The 27,259-nt window shown below is 53.5% G+C and overlaps 2 protein-coding genes and 1 pseudogene across 3 annotated transcripts; 1 reads left to right on the forward strand and 2 right to left on the reverse strand.

Moving 5' to 3' along the window:
* The first annotated feature begins 342 nt into the window (after positions 1-342).
* LLCFC1 (LLLL and CFNLAS motif containing 1) lies at positions 343-4,300 on the forward strand. Of its 2 annotated transcripts, XM_066366196.1 has the most exons (4): positions 343-416; positions 2,903-3,084; positions 3,200-3,320; positions 3,880-4,300. In XM_066366196.1, exons 2-4 carry the CDS (start codon positions 3,049-3,051, stop codon positions 4,056-4,058), a joined length of 336 nt encoding a protein of 111 aa, XP_066222293.1. In that variant the 5' UTR covers positions 343-416; positions 2,903-3,048; the 3' UTR covers positions 4,059-4,300. The 2 variants fall into 2 exon arrangements, with proteins under 2 accessions (XP_066222293.1, XP_066222294.1); XM_066366197.1 differs by lacking the exons at positions 343-416; positions 2,903-3,084 and having other exon boundaries at positions 3,179-3,320.
* A 284-nt stretch (positions 4,301-4,584) lies between these two features.
* KEL (Kell metallo-endopeptidase (Kell blood group)) lies at positions 4,585-26,768 on the reverse strand. Its single transcript, XM_066366198.1, has 19 exons — positions 26,639-26,768; positions 26,222-26,303; positions 25,778-25,922; positions 25,314-25,490; positions 21,336-21,460; positions 20,920-21,066; positions 17,514-17,576; positions 17,231-17,419; positions 16,846-16,994; positions 15,629-15,758; positions 9,510-9,620; positions 7,630-7,728; positions 7,329-7,406; positions 6,839-6,939; positions 6,556-6,666; positions 6,362-6,429; positions 5,969-6,138; positions 5,530-5,625; positions 4,585-4,844 (listed from the first exon to the last, which is right to left on the reverse strand). Exons 2-19 carry the CDS (start codon positions 26,243-26,245, stop codon positions 4,683-4,685), a joined length of 2,145 nt encoding a protein of 714 aa, XP_066222295.1. The 5' UTR covers positions 26,246-26,303; positions 26,639-26,768; the 3' UTR covers positions 4,585-4,682.
* LOC136396309 (U2 spliceosomal RNA) lies at positions 14,119-14,279 on the reverse strand (annotated as a pseudogene).
* Positions 26,769-27,259: the final 491 nt, after the last annotated feature.

The following is a 27,259-nucleotide window of genomic DNA, read 5'->3' on the forward strand; positions in this document are numbered from 1 at the left end:
TTATTTTATATGACAGCTTCTCCTGATTGTTCCCAAAGTGGTACACACCTGTGACAGAGCTGCGGTTATTCAATCGCCCTAACAGGTCGGTGGGAAGGAGGGAGGTTCTGTCTGTTTCATAAATGGGAAGACGGAGCCCCACAGCGAGCAGCAAAACTGGAACTGGCTTTGTAGTTGAAACCTTAGCTCCAGATCGCACACCAGACCTCGTTGCTTCGTGGGACCCCTCTGCCTATAAAGACGGGAGAGATCTGAGTGGAGCTAGGCTGGAGGACCCTCCCCCTTGGGGGTCTCCAGGAGCAGGGGGTGTGCTCCCTTCTTTTGCTGTAAGAATGGGAGCATTTTTTTTCTAGCGGTTGAGGCACAAAGAAAATCACCTTTAGAGAAGAACAAGAATTGAAAGAGAAATAAATAAGGTGAGGAAGAGTAGAAAGCATGCTCCCCACCCTGGGGAGGTGGGGGCGGGGGAGGAGATGCGGGCTGGGGAAGCGGTGGGAGTCACCTTGAGGGGCATTTTTCTGCTTTGCTGGGGGTCAGGCAGGTGAGGTGGTAATCGCCTCCGAAGCCCTTGGGATTTCCAGCCGAAGGAGATGGAGGGAGCGATAAGGCTGAGGCGGGGGTTGTAGATGAGCTGATAAGCAGGGGCCGGCTCGGGAAGGAGCGCCCAGCTCATGAAGCTGGTCCCAGCGGGGGCGGGGGGAGGGCCGGCCCGGTCAGAGCCGCACGGAGCAGGTGAGCAGGGGCTCTCGCCAAGGGCAGCGTCCTTGGATCCTTGGGTCCGGGAGGAGGGAAGGGGCGCGGGGTCTCCGCCTTTCACTTGCCCTCTGTGCTTGCACTGTGCTCGCCAGAGGGCGGGGCAGGTACAAACAGCCTAAAGGGGACTAGGTTGTCCCACCTGTCGCAGGTAGACTCAGAGATTTAGAAACTGCTTCCTAATCTTTAAAGCATTCTCTCCTCTTCCCCTCCCCCACCGGCTTTCCTCCCCACCCCTCCTTCCCCTCTGTCACATTCCTCATCGCCTGCCACCCTGTCTGTCCCTTCTCTCCTCATTCTTCTGTGCGCTTTCTCAGCCTTCTGCAGGCAAGGACATCCCCAGCCTCTCCCTCAGCTGGCAGCTTCCCACCCCATGATGATGCCCTGAAGTCCAGTGAGACTCAGTAATGCCCTCAAGCTGCTCAGGAGGAGCGGGGCAGGAGCAAGGTCAGGTCCCAGAGCCCATAGGTGCCAAAGCAGCCAGCCTCTCTTTCTGATGCGATAGGGAGGAGGGACACAGGAGACTCCTGGGCTTGGAGCTACAGGAAGTGCACTTCCCTGTGCCCACCGCCACTCAGGGGAAGGATCTGAATACTGTACTTGAAAATACAGACAGTGATGCTCCCTGGATGGTGGAGTTATTCGCCCTTTCTGCTTTTCATACTTAAGTACTTCTCAGTAAGAAAAAAAATTAAAAGGATTCCTGGTTCCTTAAAGGACGCATCCTTTTCAGCATGAGGAGTCGGGCAGGTGGGGGTGGGGAGGTGACGGTGGCCAGCACAACCCGGTTCTTTCCACTCCCATCTGCCCCCTTGAAACAACCCCCACCCCAGCTGCCCTCCCCACTTACACGCACAGAGCTGCAGATGGCTTCTCCTTTGGCCAGGAACCAAGAGGCTCTGCACCCAAATAGCCAGGAGGACATTAGTGATTTTTCCTTCCCACCCAAGCATCATTCCCTGGACCTGCAGGTCAGTGAGTTCAAGGTAGGGGTGAACAGGGCCACCTGCCTACTTGAATGTTTCCACCCGCACCGTCAAGTGACTTCCTGGACCATTCCCCAGTCGCTCTTGTCACCTGGCTTGGGTCACCAGGAAGTCTACGGAGTGGGCAAAGTGGGGGTAACGTCAGTGGGAAGATATTTCTGTGTGCAATCCCCTCTCCCAGAAAGGGTGCAAATCCTTGCCCCTGCATTTGGTGGCTCATTTAGGTGGGGAGTGCACGGGAGCTTGTCGGGATAGATCCAGTGTGTCTAAAATCCCCTCCCACCTGGTCTTGTCCTCGTAGCCCTCCTGTCCCTGGTTTTCAGGTGGGCCTTCATCCTGTCTCCTTCACCCACCTCCCCCTTACCCATCATCTGTGTCCCAAGAAGCACATGACCATTAGCCACAGCTAGTTACTGCCCACAGGTATGTGCTCACCAGGTTCATGGGCAGGGCGGGCAGTGGGCACCGAGGCAGGTTTCTTGAGATCTGTTACATGGCTCCTTGCCTCTCGGCCACACTGCTCTTTGTCCGAAGACTACCTCCTTGTACCAAGCATGAAGTTTAGCGCATGAGCCCCTAGCAACATTTCCTCTGTGTCTACGAGTACAATGAGAGAAGAGGCTGTTCCAGTCCATCAACACAAGAGGGCAAAGGCTAGGGATGAGGACTAGGGAGGAGGAGGGAGAGCACGAGTTCTTCTTGGGCCAGGACACCCTCCTCTCTGTCACTCTGTCCTGTCTCCCTCCGTCCCTCACTCTCTGTCACACACACAGCATGGAAGAACCCTTTTCCCACCCTCCACCTCTGCCCCTCTGTCCTTTTCAATGCACCTGGGTTTCATGCACAGCCCAGGACCTGACGATGCTCATTTCTGCATCTGGTCTGGGCCTCATCCTAACAAGCCACTTTCCTTTGAGAGGGGCTGCATGGAAGAATGGGAAGCTATGACATTTGGAACTACCAGAGTTAACCAGCGGTCCTGCGCTGCCCCTTATTGTCTGTGCGATTGTGTGTGCCTGAGTCATTTCTTCTGTGAACCTCAGTTCCCTCATCTATATAATGGGCACGATAACACTGTTCCAGTGCAACCTGGCCGCTGGGAGGATGTAATGGGTGTGAAAGCCCTTTGCGAACTCTTAAGTCACTGGTGTCGCTCTCCACAGGATGACCCACACTGGCCATCCTCCAAGGCTCTGTTGTCCCGGCTGGCTACTCCCCAATCTCTTGCCCAGAGATGGAACTCTCTAAGGAGCTGCAATGAGTCACCCTGTGGCTATGATGTCACAGAGCTCATGAGGTCAGAGGTCCTATGGGAGAGAAGGGAAGACGATGGTGCCGGCAAGGGGTAAAGGCCAGGACAGGGACAAGGGAGGGAGGTGGCGGGGAGCCTGCTGGGCACTGGGGCGTGGGGCAGTCCACGGCGGTGGGTGGGCAGGCCCATGACTTCGCTGGGCTCCCAGCTCCTCTGGGCAGCATTCCTGGCCACCATCTTGCTGCTGCCGCGGGCAAGGGGAGTGAAGCCTCAGAGAGGGAGCTCAGGCCCCAGCAACTGGAGTCAGAAGGAGAACATGCCCGCTGCAGGTGAGCGGGAAGGGGCAGTGTCGGGGGCTAGGGACCAGGTCTGCTGGAGTAGGTCCCAGATGACGCATCAGGCCAGGGCGAGAGAGGAGATTGGACTGGGTTGTGGGACAAGACCCTGGTTCCTATTACTGTAGTGTGAGGGTGTCACGGGAAAGTTTCAAGCAGCGGAGAGCCCCACTCGGGTATGCCACGGGCCAGCAGGGAGGGCACCGGGCTGTCACGTGTCTGGGCATAGATGCCTTTGTCTGGGAAGAGAGTCTGGTTTTCATCCTTCTCTACAGTCCCTCACTCCCAAACAACGTAATGCTTTGGAGGGGGCAGTTTGAGCTGGAAATGGGGCGTGTGCCCCCCTGAGTCAGAGCTGTGCTTGCACACAGACCAGAAGGGACCTCCAGATGGACCACACCTCTCGGGCCAAGGACAAAGAAAAGGGCAACTGTGTTACAGGCCCCAACTTCTCCCCAGACTTGCCAACTTCCTCCTTTCTGGAGCAGGCCAGGGGCAGGGGCCAGGCCGGTTAGGGTCCATGTTCAAGCACCTTCCCCCCCCCCCATTCCAGACCAGAATCAAGAGCAGTTCAGAGAGTACTTCGTGGCCTCCTCGGTGGGCGAGATGTGGCAGGAGGTAGACATGGCCCAGCAAGAGGACTACCAGACAGCGGAGAACACAGCCCTTCGCAACCGCCTGCTCAGCCTAGCTTTGTGCTTTAACCTGGCCAACGTTGTGGTTTTTTTATGAGGGAGGTTGAGGACGGGCTGGAGGCCTGGGTCCCAGATGAGGACCTGGATATCTACCTCCGCTTCATGATAGCTTATTGACCCCCTCTCCCCTGGGCTCCAGGTCACCGTGCCCCACAAAGACAACACACAGCTTCCTGCCCCTTGCCTCCCATTGCTCTGAACGCCACTTCCCGGGCCAGACACACCAGACCCTTCCCTCTTCCATCCTCTCCTGGCTTCGTTTGGCACTGCAGACGAAGGGCAGGAGGCAGCCACAATAAAAGGAATAGTACTAAAATCCTGAAAGTAACTGGAGGCAGATTTCTGAGACGTCACCAAAGCCCTCATATCTAAGTCGTCTGTTTAATCACCCCACCTCTGGCCCACGGACCTGCAGACCTACCGGTTCACCAGTCTCTGGTTCTTTCCCTTTCTGTGTCTGTGGGACTCTGCCCGGAATGCCTCCCCTGATCTGCTCTGACTTTTGGGCACAGAGCACAGCGGGAAGGGTCCTTAAAAGACGGGCAGAAGCCAAGAGCCAGAGTTTATTTTTGGAAAAGAAGGGGTGAGGAGAGGCTGCCCCAAGGCTCTGGCCGGAGCAGGGGGAGACGACACATCTGGACTGAGATCTCTGGTGGCCCAGTCACCACAGCTGGCAGCGGCGGGAGGGGTTCAGGAGGGCACCGTGCGAGCAGTGGAAATGTCTGGCGAAGGCTGGGGTGTTGCTGAGGGGCCCATGGACTCGCAGGGCGGGAGGGCTGTGAGTATCCTGAGAATCCTGTGCACTGAGCTCCCGACACATCACCTGGGTAGAGAGAGGCCCGCCAAGGGTGAGGGGAACGACAGGGCGGACAAGGCAGTGACCAGGGACAGCAGGCAAAGACGAGGGGGGTGATGGGAATGAGCAGGGCCCACGGGAGAGAAGACGCGTATATGCCAGCTGTGGGTCACTGGACCCGGCACCGGGCAGTCGAGGCGGAGCCTGGGCTGTGGCGCCAGACCCTGAGGAAGTGACCGAGAGGTGGGGTCTGCTGGGAGAACCGTGGGAGGGCATCCTTGAGGATCCTGAGGACCTGGGGGCGGTGTCTGCAGAGGGAGCACGTAGTCTTTAGGGGGTCACCTCAGGTGGGGACCACACCTGGCGGGAGAGGTCTCTAAGGAAAAACACAGTCTATAGACAATCTATTAAGGCTTGTTTTTAAGGGGTTTGTATTTCTAAGAGAAGAAATGAGAGAAGAAACTGAACTCACCTCAGGGCAGGATTTGGGAGTAGTGTGTTGTTGTTTGTAGGGGATGCTAACTTTGGTAGAAGAGTTTGGTGTAATACGAAAGGATGGGCCCAAGGGGACATGTGTGGAAGGATGACAGGGACCTCTGCGCAGATGGGGACATTTGGGGGAGGGCGTATCGGGGGAAGAGATTCTTCAGGCATTAGCAACGGGGTATTTTATCTGACACAGGGCAAGCCCGGGGAGGCAGCGGCGGCCTACCTGGGCATAGCTTCGGAAGAAGAGCTGCTGGGGGCTGAGGCCCAGGTTGGGCATGGTGGTCTCCCCACGGTGCCACAAGAGCCTCCTGTTGTACGCCTATACATGGGGGTGGGGTGGAGAGAGCCCTTCGGCTCCAGACCTGTGGCCATTTGGGATTTTGACGTTCCATACGCGACACCCCAAACCAGTTCGTGGCCCCCTTTCCCAAGTCTTGCACTAGTCTGAGCCAGGAGTAAACATACTTGTCAGAAAATCTACAGATATCCTAGAAAAGAGGGGCCTATTAGGAAGGCGATCCCGGTAGCCATCTGTCCAGTGGGGATGTGAATGACGGAAAGCTTTGCAACTATGTTGGCATGAGGGATAACAGAAGGAAAAGTCAGGGACAGGGCATCTATGCTACTGGTCAGAAGATCCTGGCCCCTGGAATGTGAGCTACCTGCAGGGCAATGGCCAGCGCCCCCACGTCTGCCGTGTTCTCCAATAACGTGTGGGAACCATTGAAGGAAGCGCCACCATGTAAGGAGAAGGCAGCATAGAGGTGCTCCAGGCACAGCAGTGCCCCCTGCAGGGCACGGGTGTCACAGGCCGGGCACCCCCCGGGGCGTACTGTTGAAAAGGGAGCAAGGGAACAAGATGGTGAGGCATGGTGCAGGGGTGGGCACATGGGGGTGCCCCCAACGAGGCCAGCCTCCCAGAGCATCGCAGAAGCTTCAGGACTGTCCCACCTGGAGCCCTCGCATACCCTCCCTTTCTCCTCCTCTAGGCCTCCTTTGGGGCCTTCGCCTGGGTTCCCAATGGCCCCACCTCCCCATGGCCCGCTGTTACCCACAGAGCTGGTGGAAGATGTGCAACAGCTCATGGGCCATGATGCTGCCCGCAGCGCCAAAGTTCACGGCCCTAAGGAGACAGGGCTTGTCTGACCCAGAACCCTTCCGCAGCCCTCCACCGCAAGTCCCATCCACCAGGACATCCACCCACTGCCTGCAGGAAGCCTCCTGTCCACCCTCACGGAATGGCCCGTACCTGGGGTAGGCCGGGTGGAAGAAGGGGGGTTGGAGGAGTCCGGCGGGGAAGACCACCACGTGGTCAGAGTCTGAATAGTAAGCTCTGACCTCCCAGGGGGGCACCTGCCACCTGTGGGAAGAGTACATCTGAACACCAGCTCCATCATTTACTGTGCCGCCGACATGAGCGGTCGCCCCCAACTACGTCACTGTCTCTGTCTCCCTGAGCCCCGCTCGCGCTCCCACTAACCATGGACGTGCGTCCCCAGGACGCAGCGTCTGTGCCCCCTCTGCTTCCATACCTGTGCTGGGCGGAAGGCTGCAGGGAGCGCTGCACAGTTCTAGCTCGGCGGGACCGAACGCCGCTCAGGAAGGACTGCAGGAAGCTGGGTCCGAGGTGCACCTGGGAGGAGGCAGGTGACAGGTGTCCGTGCACACTGACATACCCTGATGGCTACCTCTGAACCCAGACAGGTAAGCCCTGACACATGGCCGTCCCCAGTGCAGTGGGAAGCAGCACAAGCCCTCTGCACAGGTGGGCGAGACAAGCTTCTCATGTGTCAGCACGCAGATGGACATCATCGGGCCAGTTACAGAATGCGCGTGTGCACGCACGCACACACACACATCATGACCTGAAAAGCATGGCTCCTTGCCCGTAAAGCCCAGCCAGCAGCAGGGCAGGAAGGTGTTGATTCAAATCCCCCAGGGAAAATGGATTGTCTGCCATGTGGGTGGGTCGGGGTGGGGGGGCTGGGGACTAGGGCGGGGCCGGGAGGGGCAGGGACCCACGTCATCATATTCCTGTCTGGCCAGCGCCGGCTCCATGGCCCATTCTGGGGCCCCCATCTTCACCTGCAGCTGGGTGACCTGGGGGGACACAGGGAGAAGGAACCTAGCTGCCCGAGTCTATCAGAGGGAACCTCTCCTGCCCCCTCCCTGCCCCCACCTTTCACTTTGTGACCAGGGTGTGAGTGACACAGGCCGTATGCCCTTGTGCCTTCTACACTCTCCTCCAGCCACTGGAATCTGTCGATCCAACATTCAGTTCCACCTGCTGCGTGTCCCCACCCCGTCTCTCTCCTGGCCTCACCCTGTCCTGGGCCTTTCTCCGGGTCTCCTCATCCAGCCAGGGGAGCCTTCGGAGGCGGGCGACGAAGGCATCCTTGATAGCGGCGAACAAGTCCATGGCCTGTGGGTGGGAGGGGCAGGGACAGGGAAGCAGGATGAGGCTCAGCCTCAGTCTTGTGTCCTGCCCACTGGGCCGCGAGGAAGGGGTCTTGGCCCTGAAGAGCTGCCAGGGATGAGGGAAGATCTCAGAAAGATAGAGTGGTTTTCTAGGTGACCAAAGACCCAGGGTAGAAAGGCCTGTGAAGACAGACAGGGGAAGTGGGGGCTGGTCACTCTTGCGTGGTCGACAGAAGAGTCTATTTCTTTCTGTGGGGGGGTCTCAGCCTGCCGAGGGAGGGAGTCCCCGTCCTTACTCCTGGCCAGGTGATCCACTCAGAGAGCAGAAGGGAGATGAGGACCATCATTCTGCCTCTACTCTGAGGGACCCTGGTCTGCACACCCTCTTTCTTAGGGCATGCGTCTGCTCTCTCCCTCTTCCTGGGTGCTTCAGCGTCCCAACCCACTGAAATCTCCCAGCCTCGCTGCCTGTCTGTAGGGTTATTGCTCACCCAGCCATCTACCATCTTGTGTATATCATTTCTTTTTTTTTTTTTTTTTTTTTTTTTGAGAGTCAAAGAGAGGGATAGACAGGGACAGACAGACAGGAACGGAGAGATAAGCATCAATCAGCCTGACCTGGTGGTGGCGCAGTGGATGGAGCGTCGGACTGGGATGCGGAAGGACCCAGGTTCGAGACCTTGAGGTCGCCAGCTTGAGTGCGGGCTCATCTGGTTTGAGCGAGGCTCACCAGCTTGGACCCAAGGTCGCTGGCTCCAGCAAGGGGTTGCTCGGTCTGCTGAAGGCCCGCGGTCAAGGCACATGTGAGAAAGCAATCAATGAACAACTAAGGTGTTGCAACTGGCAATGAAAAACTAATGATTGACGCTTCTCATCTCTCTCCATTCCTGTCTGTCTGTCCCTGTCTATCCCTCTCTCTGACTCACTCTCTGTCTCTGTAAAAAATAAATTAAAAATTTAAAAAAAAAAGCATCAATCATTAGTTTTTCGTTGCACATTGCGACACCTTAGTTGTTCATTGATTGCTTTCTCATATGTGCCTTGACCGTGGGCCTTCAGCAGACTGAGTAACCCCTTGCTGGAGCCAGCGACCTTGGGTCCAAGCTGGTGAGCTTTTGCTCAAACCAGATGACCCCGTGCTCAAGCTGGCGACCTCGGGGTCTCGAACCTGGGTCCTCGGTATCCCAGTCCGACGCTCTATCCACTGTGCCACCACCCGGTCAAGCTGTATATCATCATTTCTTGATGGAGGAAAATGAAGGACAATACCAGGAGTCTGAGTTCAAGTCCTGAGTCTGCTGTGTGGTAGCTTGGGCAAGTTACTTAGCCTCTCTCTGCTTCTGTTCTCTCTCCTACATGATTGAGAATTAAAGCAGTTCAAGAGACATGCTTACAAGTGTACGGGGCACATGGTAGGCACTCCAAAAGCCTTCAGTTGCTCTTTATTTTCACTTAAGATTATATCATTCCATCCTCACGTCGTCTCGTGTGTTGTTAAAAAATCGTAAACAAGGAGTAGGCTCGCAGGTCATGGAGTTCAGCTGTCTCATTTTATGGTTGAGGAAACACAAAGGCAGGGAAGTCGGGTGGCTTGTATATTGTGTACCTTTGTGTCACACAGCTACACCAGGGGGACAGGGCACGTGTGTCTCTGGGTTCTCCCTCTGCGACTGTCTGACTCCTAAGTACACGAACCCTCGAGAAGGGCCCAGTCAACAGAACGAGGACAAAGTGCGCTGGGTGGGGAGGGTGGGGGACACGGGCCAGGGAGGGGCCCTCACATACTGCACTCTGGGTGCTCAGGCTGAAGGCCTCATGAATGAAGAGGGCTGCCAGGGTGGGCTCGAAGAAGGCTCCGGTCTCCTCCACACACGTCATCCATCGCGGGGGGGTGGGCTATGGAGATAAAGCTGGAATGAGTGGTTCCGGCCAAGGGTCTTCCTCATCTGCTGTCCCAGGACAGTCTCGTCGAGTCCTCCCCTCCCCTGAGGTTGCTTTCTTCTCTGGACATTCTGGGTTTGTCTCACTTGACTTTGTTGTCCCTTTTGGCGGTACACAAGGGCTCACTGCTGCTCTTGAGACTCAGTTCTCTGGGACAAGCCTCATGAGCCTGGCTCGGGCGAAGTGCCCTCGTTCATTGCCTACCGGATCTGACAGCAAGGCCTCTGGGGGACGCCCTTCCGGGGACTGGGCAGGCTCCTGGGAAGGGCCGGACTAGATGCCAACCCTCTTAGGCCAGCTCTCTGGTAGCCACCCCATTGCCACCCACCACAGGCACCACTCGGGGAGCCCAGCAGTGACTCCCCTTCCCATATTTCTTTGTTTAAAATGCAAATTAATAAAAGTCATTCTTCCCACCCCCCCCTCCCCCCTTCCCCTACTCTCCAAATGGGCAACATGGATCACAGGGCAAGATCCAGTCTTTGAAGAAGAAAGATATCAGAGGGAAACTGGGCTTCAGGTGCCATAGTGTTGTCTAGTAGGAGAAAAGGATGAAAGAAAAGAAGCAAGATGTGAATTCAGAGCGCTAAGACACCTGTGGCCAAAGCCAGAGGAAACAGAAAATAGGTTGCGATGGGGGACCTCTCCAACCTCAAAGGTGGAGAGACACTTAGGCAAAAACCCAAGAGGGCCTCGGTGGCGGGGTTGTTTTCTAACAGCAGGACAGAAAGAATAAGGAAAAGGAGATGCTGGGGAGGGTTCGGCAGTGGGCTTGGGCTTCCTGAGGAGCTGGCCAGAGGGCTGGCCTGGGGATGACGGCAGACTCAGAGACATGTTCCAGACCAGGGCCCGGGAGGGACACTGTCAAGGCCAGGGTGAAAACCAGGGAGCCACTCTCAGGGGAAGCTGAGCCGGTACTTCGGAAAACCAGCTCATATGCTAATGTGGGCCCAGTGGGATGAAGTCACAAGACTTCATTCCTGTAACTTATTTACTCCCCTCAGACCTCTTCTCAGGAGGGGTAGTTAGGCTGCCGCTAAGCTCTCTGGTCCTATGACCAGACAGGACAGAGAGTTTATGGGGCTCCCACCAAAGAGGGACCAGAAAGAGAAAGCCAGTGTGGCCCTCAGTGAAGACAAAAGCCCTGGGCCTGCCTTTCAGGACGTTTATCGTTTTGGATAACGTTATTGCGGCTGCAGAGCTGGTTGCCACAGTATGTGTGCCAGTCCCCTCACCATGAAACCTGTTTAAGGACCTTGTGAGGAGCAGGGACTCAGACACTTTCTCTGAAGCACAGTGTTGAAAGCACACACACATAGAAAGGGAACGTGGGTCTGAGAATGGTGACGGGGTCCCCGTGCGGACTGTGCTGCGGTGACGCCGGGGGTGGCAGTGAGCAGCGTGGGCCTTGCTCTGGGTGGTGCCTGTCCCTCTCACACCTCCTGGTGCTTGAATTGTTTCCCGATCCCTTTTGCTGGTGCCTGTCCCTTCGGCCAACAGCCTTTGCCCGCTCCACGCCCGTCCCCACAGCCTGGGCCATGGTCAGCCTTGACCTGCTCCTGGAGAGTATAGATGCCACCTAACACATCTCACTGCTCACCCCTGGGCTACTCCGGGAATCACTAAAACGACTAATTTTTAATACTTGGAAAATAATGTGTAATGACTAAGGGCCAACGTAGGATCACCGAGGGACAGACAGGGGCAGTATGATAGCGATTTCTCTGGTTAATAGTTTCTCCACACTAAGACAGACCAGGAGTCACACACTCAGATAGGGGCAGTGAGGTGACATGGCTGAGGGAAGCTGTCCAACATCAGAGCCACAGGGTGCAGGGGGCGATGGCAAGTGGGAGAGAGTGCCCGGTGCCAACCAGCGACGTCACAAGGTTGTGGTAAGCTGTGGCCCACTGGTGCCCACGCTGCACGCTTACCACAACCACGGCTGAAACTCGGATTATTGGCATGCCACCTCCTAATTTTTTTAAACATTTTTTAAAGACTTTATTCATTTTTAAAGAGGAGAGGAGAGAGAGAGAGAGAGAGAGAAGGCAGGGAGGAGCAGGAAGCATCAATTCCCATAGGTGCCTTGACCAGGTAAGCCCAGGGTTTCGAACCGGCAACCTCAGTGTTCCAGGTCAATGTTTATTCACTGTGCCACCACAGGTCAGGCACCACCTCCTAATTTTTGAAGGTGATTAATGAAACAGTTACAAAAAGTTTTAAAGGCCAACAAAACACATCCATAGGTTAAATTCATCCTCAAGGACCACCTCAACACTACCTCCACACGGAGAACTCTGCATTTAATAAAGTGTCAGATTGTAACTTCAACCGCGGAACTTCAGAAACACCAGCTATAAAAAATGAGATAAAGACCTGTTTCAACTTCCATACAGAGTTGCTTGGAACGTGAGGCCAAATAACCCAGGGAAAATACCCCGGAAATTCTAAACCATTGCCCTACTGGCATTATTTGGATTTCAAGAAGGCATTTGGTAAAACCACAAATTAAATCCTTGTGGATGAGATGGAGAAATCTAGGTTGGATGACGGTGTGATCTGAGTGGATGCTCAGTTGGCCAACCCCTAACAAAACAAAGTTTAATGGCGCCAAGTTTGTATGTGCTGTTCTGAGCAGGGCTGCCGAAAATCGTGAGATGCCCCCCACCTAACAAGTCCTCTCTCCTTCTCCTGTTTGGTATCTCCACAGCATTTCTCACCACCTAAGACATTTTATCTAGTTCGCTGTCTGTCTGCGTCCATTGGAATGTAAGTGTCTCAGGGCAGAGCCTTTTGTCTGTTTTGTTCACTGCAGTCTGCAGTGCCTAGAGCAGGGTCTGGTATCTAGTAGGTGCTCAATAAACACCTGCTGCATGAATTAAATGGACAAATCCATAGCCAGGTCTTCAATAGCCCGACCAAGGCTCCTCCTTCTTCAGGATCTTAACAGTAGTCTCGAAGAAGATACACTATACAACTGTTAATGACCCAAGGTAAAAAGAAAAGGTAATGTAATGGATGATTGATAAAAAGGTTGAAGTTATCTGAGTAAATTGAGACGTTGGACTAAACATAAATAGTTCACATTTAACAGGTACAAATGTGAAGTCTGACTTCTACTTTGCCAAGCTCAGCTTCTCAAATTTAATAAGACTTGCCTTCATAGCCATTGTTATTGACTATATATTCAAAATTAATCAACAAAACACAGTCCTATCATGAGACTCAGCAGTCTTTCTGAATAAGGACACTATAAAGTAGAATGCATTCCAAAGAATACGGTTAGAAACCTGGACTTAATAACCATTGAGGAGAACCATAAATTCTAGTCAGATCGTTTTAGCCGACCTGTCCCAGTGAAATGGTAGGCCTTTCTTTGCTAGAAAACTTTAACTCTCTGGACCTCGCTTCCATCCTACCTCTTGAGCTGATCAGTCACACCCACCCAGATCTCTCCTTCTTGGGAACTCTCAGAGCATCTATTGTCTAAACCAGTGTTTTTTTCAACCACTGATCTGCGGACTAGTGCCGGTTTGCCAGAAATATTGTGATGGTTCATGAAAGAGTTAACTACCCTGGTGTTGGATGAAGATTATAGACCCCAATGATCTTAGTCAATTATTTGCTTATGCTCAGGTGATTGCCACTTCTCAGCCTGTATCACCAATGAAAATAATACTGAGGTTGTCTTATATATCTTTGGAACTTACAGGCTCATTTCAACAACCTTCTGCACCATGCAGAGCATTTACAAATCACACACAATAGACAAAAAGCATTCAGACAAACTTATGTAGTGTTCAGTGCATTGTACAGGCGGAGTTTGGAAATCAAGCATCAGCTTGTACTGTGTTGCACTGTTATGCGTAATAAGATAAACCTTTATTCATTCTGTGTTTCTGTTTCTGGCCGGCTAGGCCTCTGGTCCCCAAGTATAAAACGGTTGAGAACCACTGGCCTAAGCCAGAGTTCCCTCGGAATGCAGCTACACCCTTTCCCTTATTTGCTGTACGTCTCCTTTTGTGTTACAAGGATAGAGTCGAGTGGTTGCAACACAAACCATCTGGACCACAAAGTCAAAAATCTTACTTGACCTTTCTAGAAAGGATCTGCCAACCCATTTTCTGTCCCGCCCACTTATTTCTCAATGCTGCATAGCACTGGCTGACAACACGGCCTCTTGTGCCAGGCAGATTGTTTTGGTGTCTGTGCCTTTATGTATGAGCTGAGCGGTCTTACAAAAGTTACTTGTTCTTTCTGAGGTCCTCAGAGTGTTTCTGGGAGGGTTAAATAAAATCACTGATGCTAGAAATTGCATGCAATGAAACTGCAAAACAGTAGCTAGACAATGTGTATCAGCTGTTATTGTTGTTGTTGTTATTATTATTATTATTATTATTATTATTATTATTATTATTACGTGCATCCCATCCTGGGTCCTGTGCCTTCCGAGGGGTGAAGCAGCCTCCCCAAAGTCTCTCCACCACCTGTCGGAGCTTCATTCAGCTTTTAATCCCAAAATCAATGATATATCCTAACAAAATTATTATTTTATTGAACTGATCAGAGCAGATACTACACACGCTCTTAGCCAAAAGGCCAAGAAGCAGTAAATAAATGTATTCGATCTAGAAAGGATGGAGACTCTAACAATTTGTAAGCCTCCTAAATTCAAGTGTGAGTTTCAATGTTGACACTCTTTCTCCTCGTGTTCTGGGATTTACAAGAAGCTGTTTGTCGCCAGAGATTATGTAGCAACCCAACTGAAAGCAGTGAGAACTGTTCCTCTTAGCTAAGTCAAGAGAAAGGCTGAGCAGAAGGAATCTACTTGGGGCCTTGTCCCCCTGAGTGAGAGTCCTAAGGACTTTTCACCTGATAACTTTAGAGTTCTACACTAAACTTGAATACTCAGCAACAGGCCATAAGAATTTTTTTCAGCACAATGATTAAGGACACAGACTCTAGCTCTACGTACTTACTAGATGCGCTACCTTGAGCAAGTTCCGTCACTCATGTACCTCAGTGTCCCTGCCTATAAAACGGACAGAATGGTGTGCCACCTCATGGAAACGTGGCGAGGATTACACCAGCTCATCTACTGAGAGGGCTGAGAAAAATGTCTGCCACGTCATAAATTCTCAGTGAGCAGTAACTGCATTCCAGTTCCTGTGCATACATTCCCCTCCTCCCCGAATTCCACAGATATTTCAGGGTGCAAAAGCAGTGTGTTTCTCCAAGGCAGATAAACTGTTCATAAATTACTAAGAAAAGACAAAAAAACACTGAATAGAGGCCTTCACCGAGGTTGGGGTGCCTGTAACGTACCAGATACCTCCATATGCATTTGGATTTGCCCAACCCGGGAGGACTTCAAAGTTCTCGGTCAAGGAGCCAATCCAAAGCTTCTCTAGCGCGGTAGACTGCAGCTAGTGAAGTGCGCTCGCTACCCAGTCCCTCCTCGGATATACCGGGATCTGCAACACGAAGCCCACAGGGTGGCCCACCAGATCCCACTGGGTGTCGGAGGTAAATTCTTGGTAAGAACTTGAGTATCAGACCCTGGAATCCCCTGGACAGAGGGAAAGCTGCCGCGTGCTACCTCTGTCTCTCATCCCATCCTCAATCACAGAGCTCAGGAGCGCTGGGTAAATAGTCTAAGCATCAGGACAAAGAAGAGAGCAGTTCTTGGGTCATTTGAGAGCTCTACATTTGAACTTCAACACTCAGCAAAAAGTCAGAGACATAGCCAGATGTGTGTGCCTAAAAGAGCCGGTACCTGGTACCTCCATTCTCAAGGTAAGTGCTGCATGCCCAAACTGCCTGCTTTCATGAAAGCCCAGACATCAGGGGGGCATCCACCCCCAAACCCCTTACCTGACAGCAACAGGCCCCAGTTTACTCCTCCAAAGGACAGGTGTGCCTGCAGCCCCCAATCTGGACAGCACATCCCCTTTCCTCACCGTGGGTGGCCGTTCAGTCAGCTTCCGCAGCTGCCGGATCAGCTCCTGGCGTGCCTCCTGGAACTCGCTGTCCAGGGCTGGGGACAGGGTCCCCACCAGCCCGAAGATCATGTGGCTCTGCAGAAAGTCCCTGCGGAGAGGAAGAGAACCACACTTGCACCCCGGGGCTCTGGGGGTCCCTAAAGCAAAGCCTCCCCTTGCAGAAGTCGCCTGGACTCTGGGGAGAAGCCACTGCTCTGTATTGGGAGAGAATGCTGAGTGTGAAACGATGGAGGACAGCTCTGCTGGTGTGCACTGGAGAGCGATGGAAAAAAGAATGAGACAAAGTGACAGGCTTCTCAGGACACAGGGAGAGATGGGACTGGACTAGATGGAGGCTGGATCTAGATTTCACCAAACACTGATTAATCTCCTTCCACAGCCAGGAACTCATCACTCATCTTAAGGTATGTCTTCCAAGAGCCACAAAGCAGGGATGGGACCCGTCCCTACCCTACTGGCAACCCTCTCACCAGGCTGCCTTTGGGCCCTGGCGTAGCCTGCTCCCGCCTGCGAGTGCCCATCTGTTCCACTCAGAAAGCATCTCTAGATGCTGTTGCTGCTGTGTTACCAGGAAGAAGGGCCCAGGCCCTGGAAGGAAGCCCCTTCAGGGGTGAACACACAGGTGCCAGCGATGACAGAGAGCCTCGCAGGAAGCCTCACCCGCACGTCCCCACCTTCCTCGACTTCCTGTTCTCTCCAGGTCTCCAGGGTCCTCTCATCACAGCTGAGACACGGCCTCTCGTTCAGCTCCTCCCCGCCCCCAGCACCCCAGCCCTCGCCTCCTCCATCAGCCTTCTGCGTGCCTCCTCCGCCTCCCGCCACGCCCGGCCCACGCTGTCCTCCTGGCTGGCCTCCCTGCATCTCCTATGGCTCAGGGGCTCTCCACAGTCTGGGTCCTCCTCCCAGCAAAGCCTGTGTCTCGCTGGACACCCATGTCCCTCATTTCACGTGTGTTTTTCCCTTCCCCATGCTCCCAAGCCTCTCATCCTTCCTCCACTTCCTCTTGGGCTGCCCAGCCCAGCCCTTCTCTGTCTCATGGGTCTGGGCATCCCTCCCATCTTCCTGGGAGATCCTTACCAGCCTTCATTTTCCAAAGTCGCCTGTGTCCCTGAGACCTCTGGGTCCTCAGACGCATTCCTCCACCCCGACCCTCCCCAACCCTACCTGGGGCAAACCTGTGCCTCAACGCCTCCTCTTCCACCAGCTGCGACATGTTTTTCAAATAATCCAGGTCATGGACCACAACGGCCTGGGAGGAGCTCAGGGACATCGGGGTGAATGTCGCTTGCAGACAGGAGAACCAGTCAATGGCAGGGGCCACCTCCTTAGAAGAGGGATACAAAGGCTGAGAGGGACAGCCAAGGAGGAGTGGGAAGGAGAAGGGTTTCCCTACCTTCAGGGTTTGAGGGGGAGTGGAGGGTATGGGTGGGGGACAGGATGGAGCCAAAAACGTTAGGGATGGGAAGGAATTAGGAAATGAGGAGAAAGAAAACAAGGAGGTCAGGAAAGTTTGGGAGAGACCCTCACGCCCACCCTCCTCCAGTTCCCGGTCCAAGGCACCTGCAGCTGGTCTATGGTGACAATCTGGAAGAGGTGTCCCTGTGCCCGCTGCTGGCCCAGGGGTCTCAGAAAGCGGAACAGCCGCGAGGTGATGGAGATGGACAAGTAGGCGTGTTCTTGCACCTTGCTTGGGTCTCCCCCCAGCAAGATCCCCAGCTGGTTCAGGTAAGTCAGGTATTCCCGCAGGATCTGGGGACGGGGTGAACTTCAGTTCCGGCCACTAGGGGCCTCTGCCTTGCTCCGAGAGTCAGAGGTCAGGACCTTTGTCCACCGCTCCACTCACCTGGGCGTAGGTCTTCTGTTCCTGCTCTTGCTTGAGGGGAATGTCAAACTCTGGCTGGTCTATCTGGACACAAGAGAGACTGGAGAGAAGTGGGTAGTGTGGAGGAAGGAGAGGACAGGCGTGGGCAGGTGGGGCTGTGCCGGGGCTGACGGCCTCAGGAGTGGGACAAGGAGGGCACCGAGAGGAGCGAGGGGACAAAGAAAGGAAGGGACTGGGCGCAAGGGGCATGGGGGGGGGGGAACCCAGACAAGGGAATGTGAAGATAAAGTGGGTATTTCAACCAGTTTGGGGGTGCTCAGTGAGAGAAGCATGTAACCCACGTCCTGAAGGGAACCATTTCTGTGCTAGGGCCAGGTCTGGGGCATAGGGGCAAGATGCCCACCTCAGAGGCAAACTTTAAGAGCTACTAAAAACTCAGTCATCCAGATAACTAATGTCCAAATTGATAGTTTTCAAAATCAAAACAAATGCTAACAATTCATGCTGAATAAAATAAGGCTTTGTTCACCGTGCATCCCCCCCACCAAATCCACAATAAACAGAAATTTGCTATTTTGTTTGTTCATCGTGGATCTTTGCATTGACATTGACTTTTTAATAAAATACTCACTACAATATGATTCACCTTGACTATGGAGTTTCGGGTGCCCTCCTGAATTGTGCACACAGGCCAGGCGGCTCGCTCACCTCCCTGCCTCCTAGCTCGGGCATGGGTGCGTCCTCGATTCTATTCTGCAGAGTGTTTCCTGCATGCCTTCCCTTTTCCTTTTCCAACTTCAATACCTCACTCCCACCTTGAGCCACGTGCCTCTCCCCTACCTTGAGAAATCTTCCCCTTGCCTCCTTTGTCACACTGATGTCTGAGCTGAAGAACTGAGTGGCCTGTCCCCTGCCTTACCTTCCTCCTAGACTCGGTATGGTGTGTGGCCATGTCCATGCCCGTTCTGGGATTATCTCTAGGAGGTTACCAATGCGGTCTTCTCCTTCCTTAGTCTCTGAGCTCAGCCATCTGACAACCAAAGATGCCCCCTCTCTCCTGAAACTGGCTCCGTCCTGTTTCTTGTGGTTCCCCCGACCCTCCCCATGCTGGCTGCCCCCCACCTGGTGGCCTGTTCTTGTCCCTCCCTGCCCTCACCCTCATTGGGGTGCTTCCTCTGCAGTCCGTTCTCTCTCTCCATCCTTGTCCCCAGAGTCTGTCCAGTCTCAAGTTGATAGCAATCACCCTCCTCCCATTCAGACCAAATCAAAACGGGGGGGGGGGGTCGTTTTCCCATTTCTTCATTTTCTGTGTGTATATTCCATCAGTCATCCCATCCTCTGGTCATGACCACAGGGATGAAGTCCCCTGCGCCCTCACGCCTGGCCCGGCCTTTCCATTTCTGCCATGAGCATCTTAGTTCAGAACCTCAGAAATACTGACCGTGACCCCTCGGCACCTCCAGGCCAACCTCCCAAGCCACTGGCTCTACTTAAGCTTACTGACAACCAGTCTATCTGAGACACCTCAGTAGCTTTTTCTTTTTCTATTATGTAAAAAAGTTACCACACCCATCTGGCTCCTTAGGTGTGAAGTAACCAGCCCAGCCTCGTGCACCCAGGCTCACATTTCCCTCCAACTGCACCCCTGCCCCACATCCTCTGGTCGCCAGACCCGCCCTCCCCCACCCCACAGAGGAGCCACACCTCGGCTCTTCCCTCAGCTCAAGACCCCCCACCACCCTGCTCAAGCCCCTTAGCTTCAGCTTCCCTGTGTGAATCAACCCGCCTCAGGGCTCAGCTCCCAGCCCCCTCTCTGAACCTTCCCTAACCACTCCAGATCTTAACTAACCCCCAGAGGCACCAAATCCCTGAGCACGTCCTTTAGAACTAAAGCCTGGAATATAGCATACTGATGATGGGTTCTTCTTATAAAATATATTTATCCTCTTATAAATCTGTGAAGTTTTTGAGAATGGGGTTGTGGGTCAAATAAGTTTGTAAATATGATGTATGTTTGCTTGCTTATAGTTTGCATTGGGTGGGGGACAGGCTGTAGGCAGGCAGGGTGGTTATAACCTAAGGCTTAGTTTTAAAGCTAAGCTTTTCCCCACACCCTTGACTGTTGCATGATAGGCGGTGGTGCACTCTCATGAGGAATCCCATTATGCCTCAGATAAGTGACTTTGTATCACAGAATTCCTTGTTTGTATATTGGATTAAAGGTTTTGATTTCTATACTATAAAGGGGGCAGAGGAACCCATCCTGGAGGAGAGCAGAGAAAGGGCATGTGGAGGAGAAGAGAAGCAGCCAAGATGGCAGAGTGCTGAAGGAGAAGCCAGTTTGTGCAGAGTTTGTGCAGAGAGAAGGAGATGGGGAACAGAGATGAATAAGGCTGGTGAGGCACAAACCTTTGATTCTAGGAAACTCAAATAAGTCAGTGGCTTTGGGAGCCCTGAATGGAAAGGGAAGTGTTTTCCAACTGTGTGTATTTCTTGCCTGTCGAGTACAAGCTAGGATTAAAGCTAATGGCCCACCAGTTCTTGGCTCTGTTGTTTCATTACTGTATGTCCGAATCAAATGCGAACCAGCATGGGCCAGGTGGCTCTGATGATGGCCGTGGCAACTGGTTTTACAGGGGTCATAACATTGCCTACCATAGTACTAATGCCTCCCGTGTGTTTATTTATTTAGTTGCTCAACAAACACCCAGTGTGGGCTCCTAGATGCCTGGCCTTGTGCTGGGTCCTGAGAAACAAAGCTAGGTGAGGGGTGGCCTGTTTTTAAGGGGCTTCAACACAGTGTTCAACGTTGACAGCACGGGAAAGGGGGGGACTGAGGGGCTCCCCGGCCCTAGCCAGGGTGTCAGTAAAGACTTCTTAAAAGAGATAATAATGTAAAGCAGAATTTGAAAAATATGTAAGATTCCCAGACTGAGTGTGGAGGATTAGGGAGTAGTGTGGCAGGCAAAGGACTGAGGAGCTGTAAGTAAGGGAGTGTGGCTTTGGGTTGGAGGGGCAGAGGGATGTGGCAGGAGGGAAGGTTGGAGGAGTCTGCAGGGACGAGACTGGAAAAAGACTTGCAAGGTTTTGTGAAAGATCACGAGCTGGATTCTGATGACCAGGTGAGTCAGTGAAGGCACTTGGGCAGAGGTAATAGAATAAGGGCATGATAGAGAAAAGTCCTGCAGAAGAAAATAAAGAGTAAATAAGACAGGGGTAATACTGGGAGACAGGGGCTTAGCCAAGAGGCTCTGGGGTAATCAGAAAAGCAAGAAGGAAGACCGGGACTACTTCTGTCTTCCCGACACTGGCCTTTTCCCTACATTGCACATTCATCCCATCTCCCCAACCTGCAACCTAACAGACGACAGGCTAGAATTCCAGACACGCCCAGGTCTCACTGTGTTTTTGCCAGTAAGTCCCTCACCTGGATGACTGGCATGTGCGGAGGGGTGGGATGAGGTCCCAGATAAGCTCTGAAGAATGGGAAGTGACCGTACTGACTCATCAGAAGTCTCAGAGTTCGGTTAAAGTCTAAGGAAGTCCAGTTACCGGAGATTGGCCAGCCTCCAAGCTGGGAAGAAGAGAGACAGTGCTCAGCCTGAGGATGTCGTCCCTGACACCGGTGCCCCATCGTTGCTATTGCTGACTGCTGCTCTGAGTGCTTTGATCTCTTGGGAACTCCATCCCTGGCCTTCTTTCTCCAGCCTCACCCAAGGTCCTAACACTTCTGCAGGGCACTGCCTTCTCCATCTCCCTCCTAGGATCTGGGGATCCCTAGGAGAGAGACCCGCCCACTAGAAAATACAATGGCAGCCCTGAGCATACATTGGTCCGTCTCACCTCCTCGATCACTTGTCTGAGGGGACCGGCCCCTGCGGCCTCGATGGCACCTGTGTCCATGCAGGAGTTGTAGAACTGGAAAGCTTTCTCCTCTCCAAATCCCAGGTGCCAGGACCCTGGGGCCTCTAGAAAGCAGCATGGGTGAATTAAAGGAGCGTGGCCAGTTAGAGACCAGCAGGAAAGGTGTAAGCCAGGGAGCTCACAGGGGAGAAAGGAAGATGCATGGGGGGAGGGGGAAAGGAGAGGGATGGAAAGATGAGTGATAGGCCGCCCTGTATCCTCCTTCCTCCCCTAAATGCCTTTAAAATTGCTATACTAACAATAAACTGGGCTACTCTCCCTTACAAAACAGCCCGGCAGGATTTCTCTCAATAAAGCCTGTTACACTGGTCTTTCGGACTCTGAGTGATTCTATCATTTGGTGCTGAAACCCAGGAAGGGGCTCTGGTTGCCTGGACGATCCCCCAGCTCTCACCCAAGCTCACTACCAGGGAAGCGGTGGACAGCGGCAGCTCATTCTGGGCTTGATTCAGCTCATACTCCTTGATTCAGCTTGGTCCTAGGAGTGGGGTAGATTGGCCAGCTCCGTGACCCTGTTCTGAACCCTTGCCGGACCAAGATTAGGGATCCTTCTACACTTCCCCTTCCTCAGATTTTCTAGGACTGGTGACTGAGAATTGAAGGGGCCCTGGGCAGCTGGCCCCGGTACTCATCACACACCACGAGCCCAGGGTAAAACTTCGTGTGGCAGGTAAGCCTATCTCCTTTCCTGTAGACACTGGGGCCACCTTTTCCACCCTCCCTGAATTTTCCGGCCCTCTCACCACCTCCAACACAACAATTATTGGAGTCTCAAGAATTAAAACCAATCCCTTAATAACTCAACCCTTTCTGCTCAAGGATCAGTCACTTTAAATACCCCTCCCCTTTCACCTGCTCCCCTTCAAGGCTTAGGGTGATATACCAGTTGGTCACCTCTCCTCTAACCTCTGCAATACCACAATAACTATTCAATTTCCCAAAGACCACCAAAACCATCAAGTTAACTATCCAATCTCTCCAGAAGTAAACAGATTGTTTTCTAACCCTGTTTGATTCACAGGACCCCCTACTCTTACAGCTTCACAACATAAATGCTCCTATCCCACCATACGACTCTCTCCCTGGCTCACTACCCCTTCCACACGGTTGCAATGCTCAAAGCAGGCCTCTGACCATGTCTCCCTCCTACTTGGGGCTGCACTTTCCTCTACCTTGACCATCTGGAGTTTAGAGACGGACGGACGAAACCAACCCCTTGTCCATCTATTCTCTATTCATTTCTCAGCCTGTCTCACCCAGTCAGGGGCTTTCTATATGTGTGGGACCAACACCTATATGGGCCTCCCCACTAATTGGATGGAAACCTGTACCCTAGTCTATCTTACCTAAATATCAACATAATCCCACCCCATGAGCCTCTCCCAGTTCCTAGTACTCTACCCGTCAATCAAAGGACCAGACGAGCCATATAGGTAATCCTTCTTATTGCCTTAGGAATCTCCACAGGAGTAGGTCTGGGGTGGGGGGTTGGCCACTTCTGTCTTATTTCCACTCTCTCTCTGAAGACCTCCAAAACTCCCTAGAAGAAATTGCCTCTACTCTAGTAAGACCCCAAGATCAACTTGTTTCCCTAGCTGCTATCACACTACAAAATCGCCAAGGCCTTGATCTCTTACTGGCAGAAAAAGGAGGTATTTGTGTCTTTCTAGGGGAAGAGTGTTGCTTCTACCTCAACCAGTCAGGGCTGGTTAGAGACGCGGCAACCAAATTGAAGGAATGAGCTCAACGAATCTGTGAAAAACAAGCCAAATCTTGGAATCAGTGGCTCCGCACAAACTGGGTGTCTTGGCTACTACCATTTATTGGTCCACTCACTCTCATATTTATCATTTAAGCTTTTGGGTCCTGTCTCCTAGGCCCATTTTCTAGCTTCTTACAGAACTGCATGCAGGCCTTCACCAACCAGAAAACTGGTGAAATCTACCTAGCTCTACACACCAACCCTGAAACCTACAATTGCCGGGCAGGAAAATCCGAGCCCCTATGACTACACCCCTAAACAGCAGGAAGAAGTTACAGAAGAGAGACCACCGCCCCTATAACCCTACCCTGCCTTCTGCCTTCTCAGTTTTCTTGTATATTATACAAGAGTCGAGAATAATAGGTTTCAGTCCTTCAGGCTACAAACATAAGTTTCGTTTCCTTAAGTTTGATTTGTCTTTCCCCACCATTTTGTATATTCCAACTGTTCTACTCTATCACCTTTTGCCGTCTACTTCTATATAAGGCAATAATCCGTACTAAGCTAAAACTTCCGCACAACTGCGTAACTACTCCTACCAACGATAGGCCGCCCCGTATCCTCCTTCCTCCCCTAAATGCCTTTAAAAATGCTGTACCAACCATAAACCAGGCTGCTCTCCCTTACGAGACAGTCCGGCAGGTTCTCTCTCAATAAAGCCTGTTACACTGGTCTTTCAGACTCTGATTGATTCTATCAATGAGGAAATTTGGGAATACAGGAGGGCCGTCCGGTTTGAACCAGATCATCCAGATAAAAGAATAAGAGCAGGGAAAATGAGTGTGGAGGAGACGATGAGGGAAATAAAGGGAAGGTGAGAAAGAAAATAAGGAGGAATTGGGAGGGAAGAAAAGGAAGAGAGGAACGAGTGGGCTGTGGATGAAGGAGAAAGAATAGAAATGGACGGCAGGAGGGACATGAATACAGGAGTTAGAAAAATCCAGGACATCAGAGAACTTGGAGGGACTGAAGAGAGGAAAGGTTTAGCAAAGAGAAGAAAGAAGTGGGCTCCCTTCCTGCAGACTCCTCACTCTGTGATGCCCCAAAACAAACAAACACACGACAATAACCGAAACACACATCCCCTGGAATCATCCACCCTCCAAAATCTAACACCCCTCCGTCGGTCCCCCGAAAACTCTCCATTTCATTGTGGGCCACAGAATGTATCTGAAGATTATTGTCTCCTCTCATCTCTGCACCTGAACAGAAAGCACAGCCCCCACCGAGGGTGAGCCCACTTCTACGCTTTCTGCATCACAAGGAGGGCAGAGTGCTTCATTTCTGTCCCCTAAAAGTCCATGGGTGCTTTATCAACACTCTCCCGGCTCCCTCACACTGCCAATGCATGCCTACCTTAAAGTTCATATTCCCAAACCCTCACCACCATCCACCAACCTCCTGGGACCCGCCTCCGCCCCTCTAGATGGCCTCAGTTCCGCCCTCATAGTCTCCCTCTCTGGGCCCTTCCTCTTCTCCACGGCCACTGCCTATAGGAACGTTCTTACCTGCGGGGTGTTGTTGGGCTCTCTTCTTGGTGCCCATGCACACTCAGTCCCTGACATGCGGCCGTGTGAGTCCCCGCTAGCACACTCACCCCACTCTGTCTCCCATCACCCACCACAAAGTCAGCCAGCCCCCCAGAGCCCCAGGGCCCCTCAGAGGACAGGAGCTCCTCCTCGGAGAGTGGGGAGCTGTGGGAAGGGCGAGGGCAGCACCGACAAGTGGGCGTTAGAGACAAGAAGGACCGGAAGGCTGGAGACAGCGGCGATGCAGAGAACTCAAGCACAGAGCTCTGGAGGAGAGGCCGGGGGAATGAGGGCCCCGGGCAGAAATGGAAAGTGGCTGGGAGATGGCAAAGGAGACAGAGCTTGTGAAAGGGGGAACCTGGAGAGAGCAGAGCAATCATGGATAAACGGGGGAGGAAAGAAAAATGAAGAGAAGGACCAGAGAGACGGACGAGAGGAGACGCCCGACGCAAAGGTGCGGTGAGAGATGCACGCGTGGGCGGCGTCCTGAGAGCCTGCTCGCTGGTTGGCGGGGACCAGCAGTCCAGCAGCCGCACAGGCTTGGGAGTCACGATGGTTCTAGCTTCGAGTCACCGTCTGCAAGAGTCTTCGCCTGGCGTCCCTTACCCAGTATGCCGCGAAGCCGGCTCTTGTTCTCCTCAGCCAGGGCCTGAAAAGAACTGCTGGCGCCCTCGGCCTTTCCACAGGCAAAGCTGAAGAAGTCGGTGCAGGGGGCCGCACTGCTGTTCCCAGAGGCCAGGTAATGATCCAGGAGGTGCCAGCACGCGGGCACCTCACAGGGGCCTGTGGGGAGAAGCTCAGAGCTGGGGGAACAGGGAGAGCCGAGGGCTCCCCCCAGGGACTGCGCAAAGGAACAGCTGCTGAGGACCAAGGAGAGACCCTGGTGAGAGGGAAAGGATCGTACTGGTGTCCAGGGGTGGGGTGCAGGGGGGAAGAACTGGGAAGGGGGCTGAGGGGAGGGTCAGGACGAGCAGTGAATCCAGTCAGGGGCATGAAGCCTCGGGGGGATGGACAGATGGGGCCCGTGACTGAGGAAGGGCTGGTGGGGCTGGGTCCAGGATCCTGCTTACGAGGCCCACAGCTCCGGAGGATGTAGACCAGAAGCACAGAAGAACCAAGGAACAGGCCTAAGAGCAGGACAGCTGTGAGCAGCCGCCTGGCCGCGGTCCACCATCTGCTCGGTTCCGGGGGCTGCTGCCCCTCCTCCGGGGGTCTCTGCATGCGGGACCAGGGAGGGGAAAACACAGGATGGAGGGCATTGCGAGAGGCAGGTGGGGGAAAGGAAAGGGAGATGAGAGAATAAATAAGTTAGTGCGAGGGCCCCCTTGTTCGGAGATCATTCTCCTGTTATCCCTCAGCTCAGCCTCACACGGACCGCTGGGGTGTGCTCAGAGGAGGGACGCTGCCTGTCCTGGGTGAGGACCATGCAGGCCAAGGCAGGGGGTTGCAGGGAAGGACGTTAGAGCTAGAAGGTGTCATAACCCTGCCCAGCACAGGTCGAGGACCTCACTTACCTCCTGGCTCCAGAGAGTCCCCATTCCACTCGCCCAGCCGGGTCCCTGTGGTCCTCACCACAGTCGTCCCCACCCTCCAGAACTGAGTCAGCAGGAGGAGAAGAGAGAAGCCGATTCAGGACGGGGTACATTAAAGAGAGTTATATCGGGTCATTTGGACACCTCTGCCCACTCAGCAACCCTGCCTCACACATATCTTCATCTCTGAGTAATGTTCCCAGACGGGCTTCAGAATGAACCTTGTACCTCTGCTCCCCACTCCCATCACTCCTGTCCCTTCTGCTCCCTGCTCTCCAAGCCTCTCACACCCTCCCCTCCTCTGGGGGGGGGGGCAGGGCGTTCTCTCACAGCCGCCTCCCCACACTCCAGCGGAGGCCCCTAACTCTGAAAAGAAATGGTTTTCTCCAGGGGACTTGCCGTCTGTCTGCCTGTCCGTCCGTCTGTCTGTCCTTCTCTCTGGCTCCCCAAATCCTTCCTGGTTCTGGTCTGGGTGCTGAGTCTGAGGTCTAAGATTCAGAAAATGGCCTCCCTCCTCCTCCCACCCCAGTTGGTTGGTCCGGAAGAAGGGGCACCCTGCCTCTCGACCCCCCTGTCCCTGTCCACACACCATCGGCCTCTGGGTGGAGCCTGGTTATCAGCCAGGAGGCAGCCCAGCCTCCCCTCCTTTATCTCCGTGTCCCAGGGAGGCCCAGCGGGAGTGCACGCCCCCAGCAATCCTGCCCTAGGGCGGCTCCGCTTGCCCTGCGCCCTGCGCCTTTGCCAGAGTCTCTTGTCTTTATAACTTTCAGACACAAGTCGCGTGCTACTTCCTGATATGTCACATTTCCCAGATTAGTCTCTTGAACTTCCCTGTCTGCTGCAAAGTGAGTGGCAAACACAAGTCACTGAGAGGGAAAGTAGAACCACAGGAGTCCCTAACTCTCCCTAAAAAGTCCCCCTGCTCCAGCATCTAGCAACTTCTTAGCCTTCCCTTGAATCCCATGGAGATGTGGGACAAGCCCGAAGTGGAAAGACCAGGTTCGCCATCTCTCATCCTTC

Source organism: Saccopteryx leptura, chromosome 2 (genome assembly GCF_036850995.1).
Source record: "Saccopteryx leptura isolate mSacLep1 chromosome 2, mSacLep1_pri_phased_curated, whole genome shotgun sequence".
Lineage (NCBI taxonomy): Eukaryota > Metazoa > Chordata > Mammalia > Chiroptera > Emballonuridae > Saccopteryx > Saccopteryx leptura.

What these genes read in the sequence shown, in the direction of transcription:
- LLCFC1 (XM_066366196.1), top strand. Translation starts at nt 3,049, where the DNA reads ATGGGAGAGAAGGGAAGACGATGGTGCCGGCAAGGG. An exon ending in GACGATGGTGCCGGCAAGGG is followed by an intron (nt 3,085 to 3,199) that starts GTAAAGGCCAGG and finishes CTGGGCTCCCAG; the next exon opens with CTCCTCTGGGCAGCATTCCT. An exon ending in GGAGAACATGCCCGCTGCAG is followed by an intron (nt 3,321 to 3,879) that starts GTGAGCGGGAAG and finishes CCCCCATTCCAG; the next exon opens with ACCAGAATCAAGAGCAGTTC.
- KEL (XM_066366198.1), bottom strand. Translation starts at nt 26,245, where the DNA reads ATGGGGACTCTCTGGAGCCAGGAG. An exon ending in GAGGAGGCGTTGAGGCACAG is followed by an intron (nt 15,759 to 16,845) that starts GTTTGCCCCAGG and finishes TCCTCTCCGCAG; the next exon opens with GGACTTTCTGCAGAGCCACA. An exon ending in CGCTGGCCATTGCCCTGCAG is followed by an intron (nt 5,626 to 5,968) that starts GTAGCTCACATT and finishes CCCCATGTATAG; the next exon opens with GCGTACAACAGGAGGCTCTT.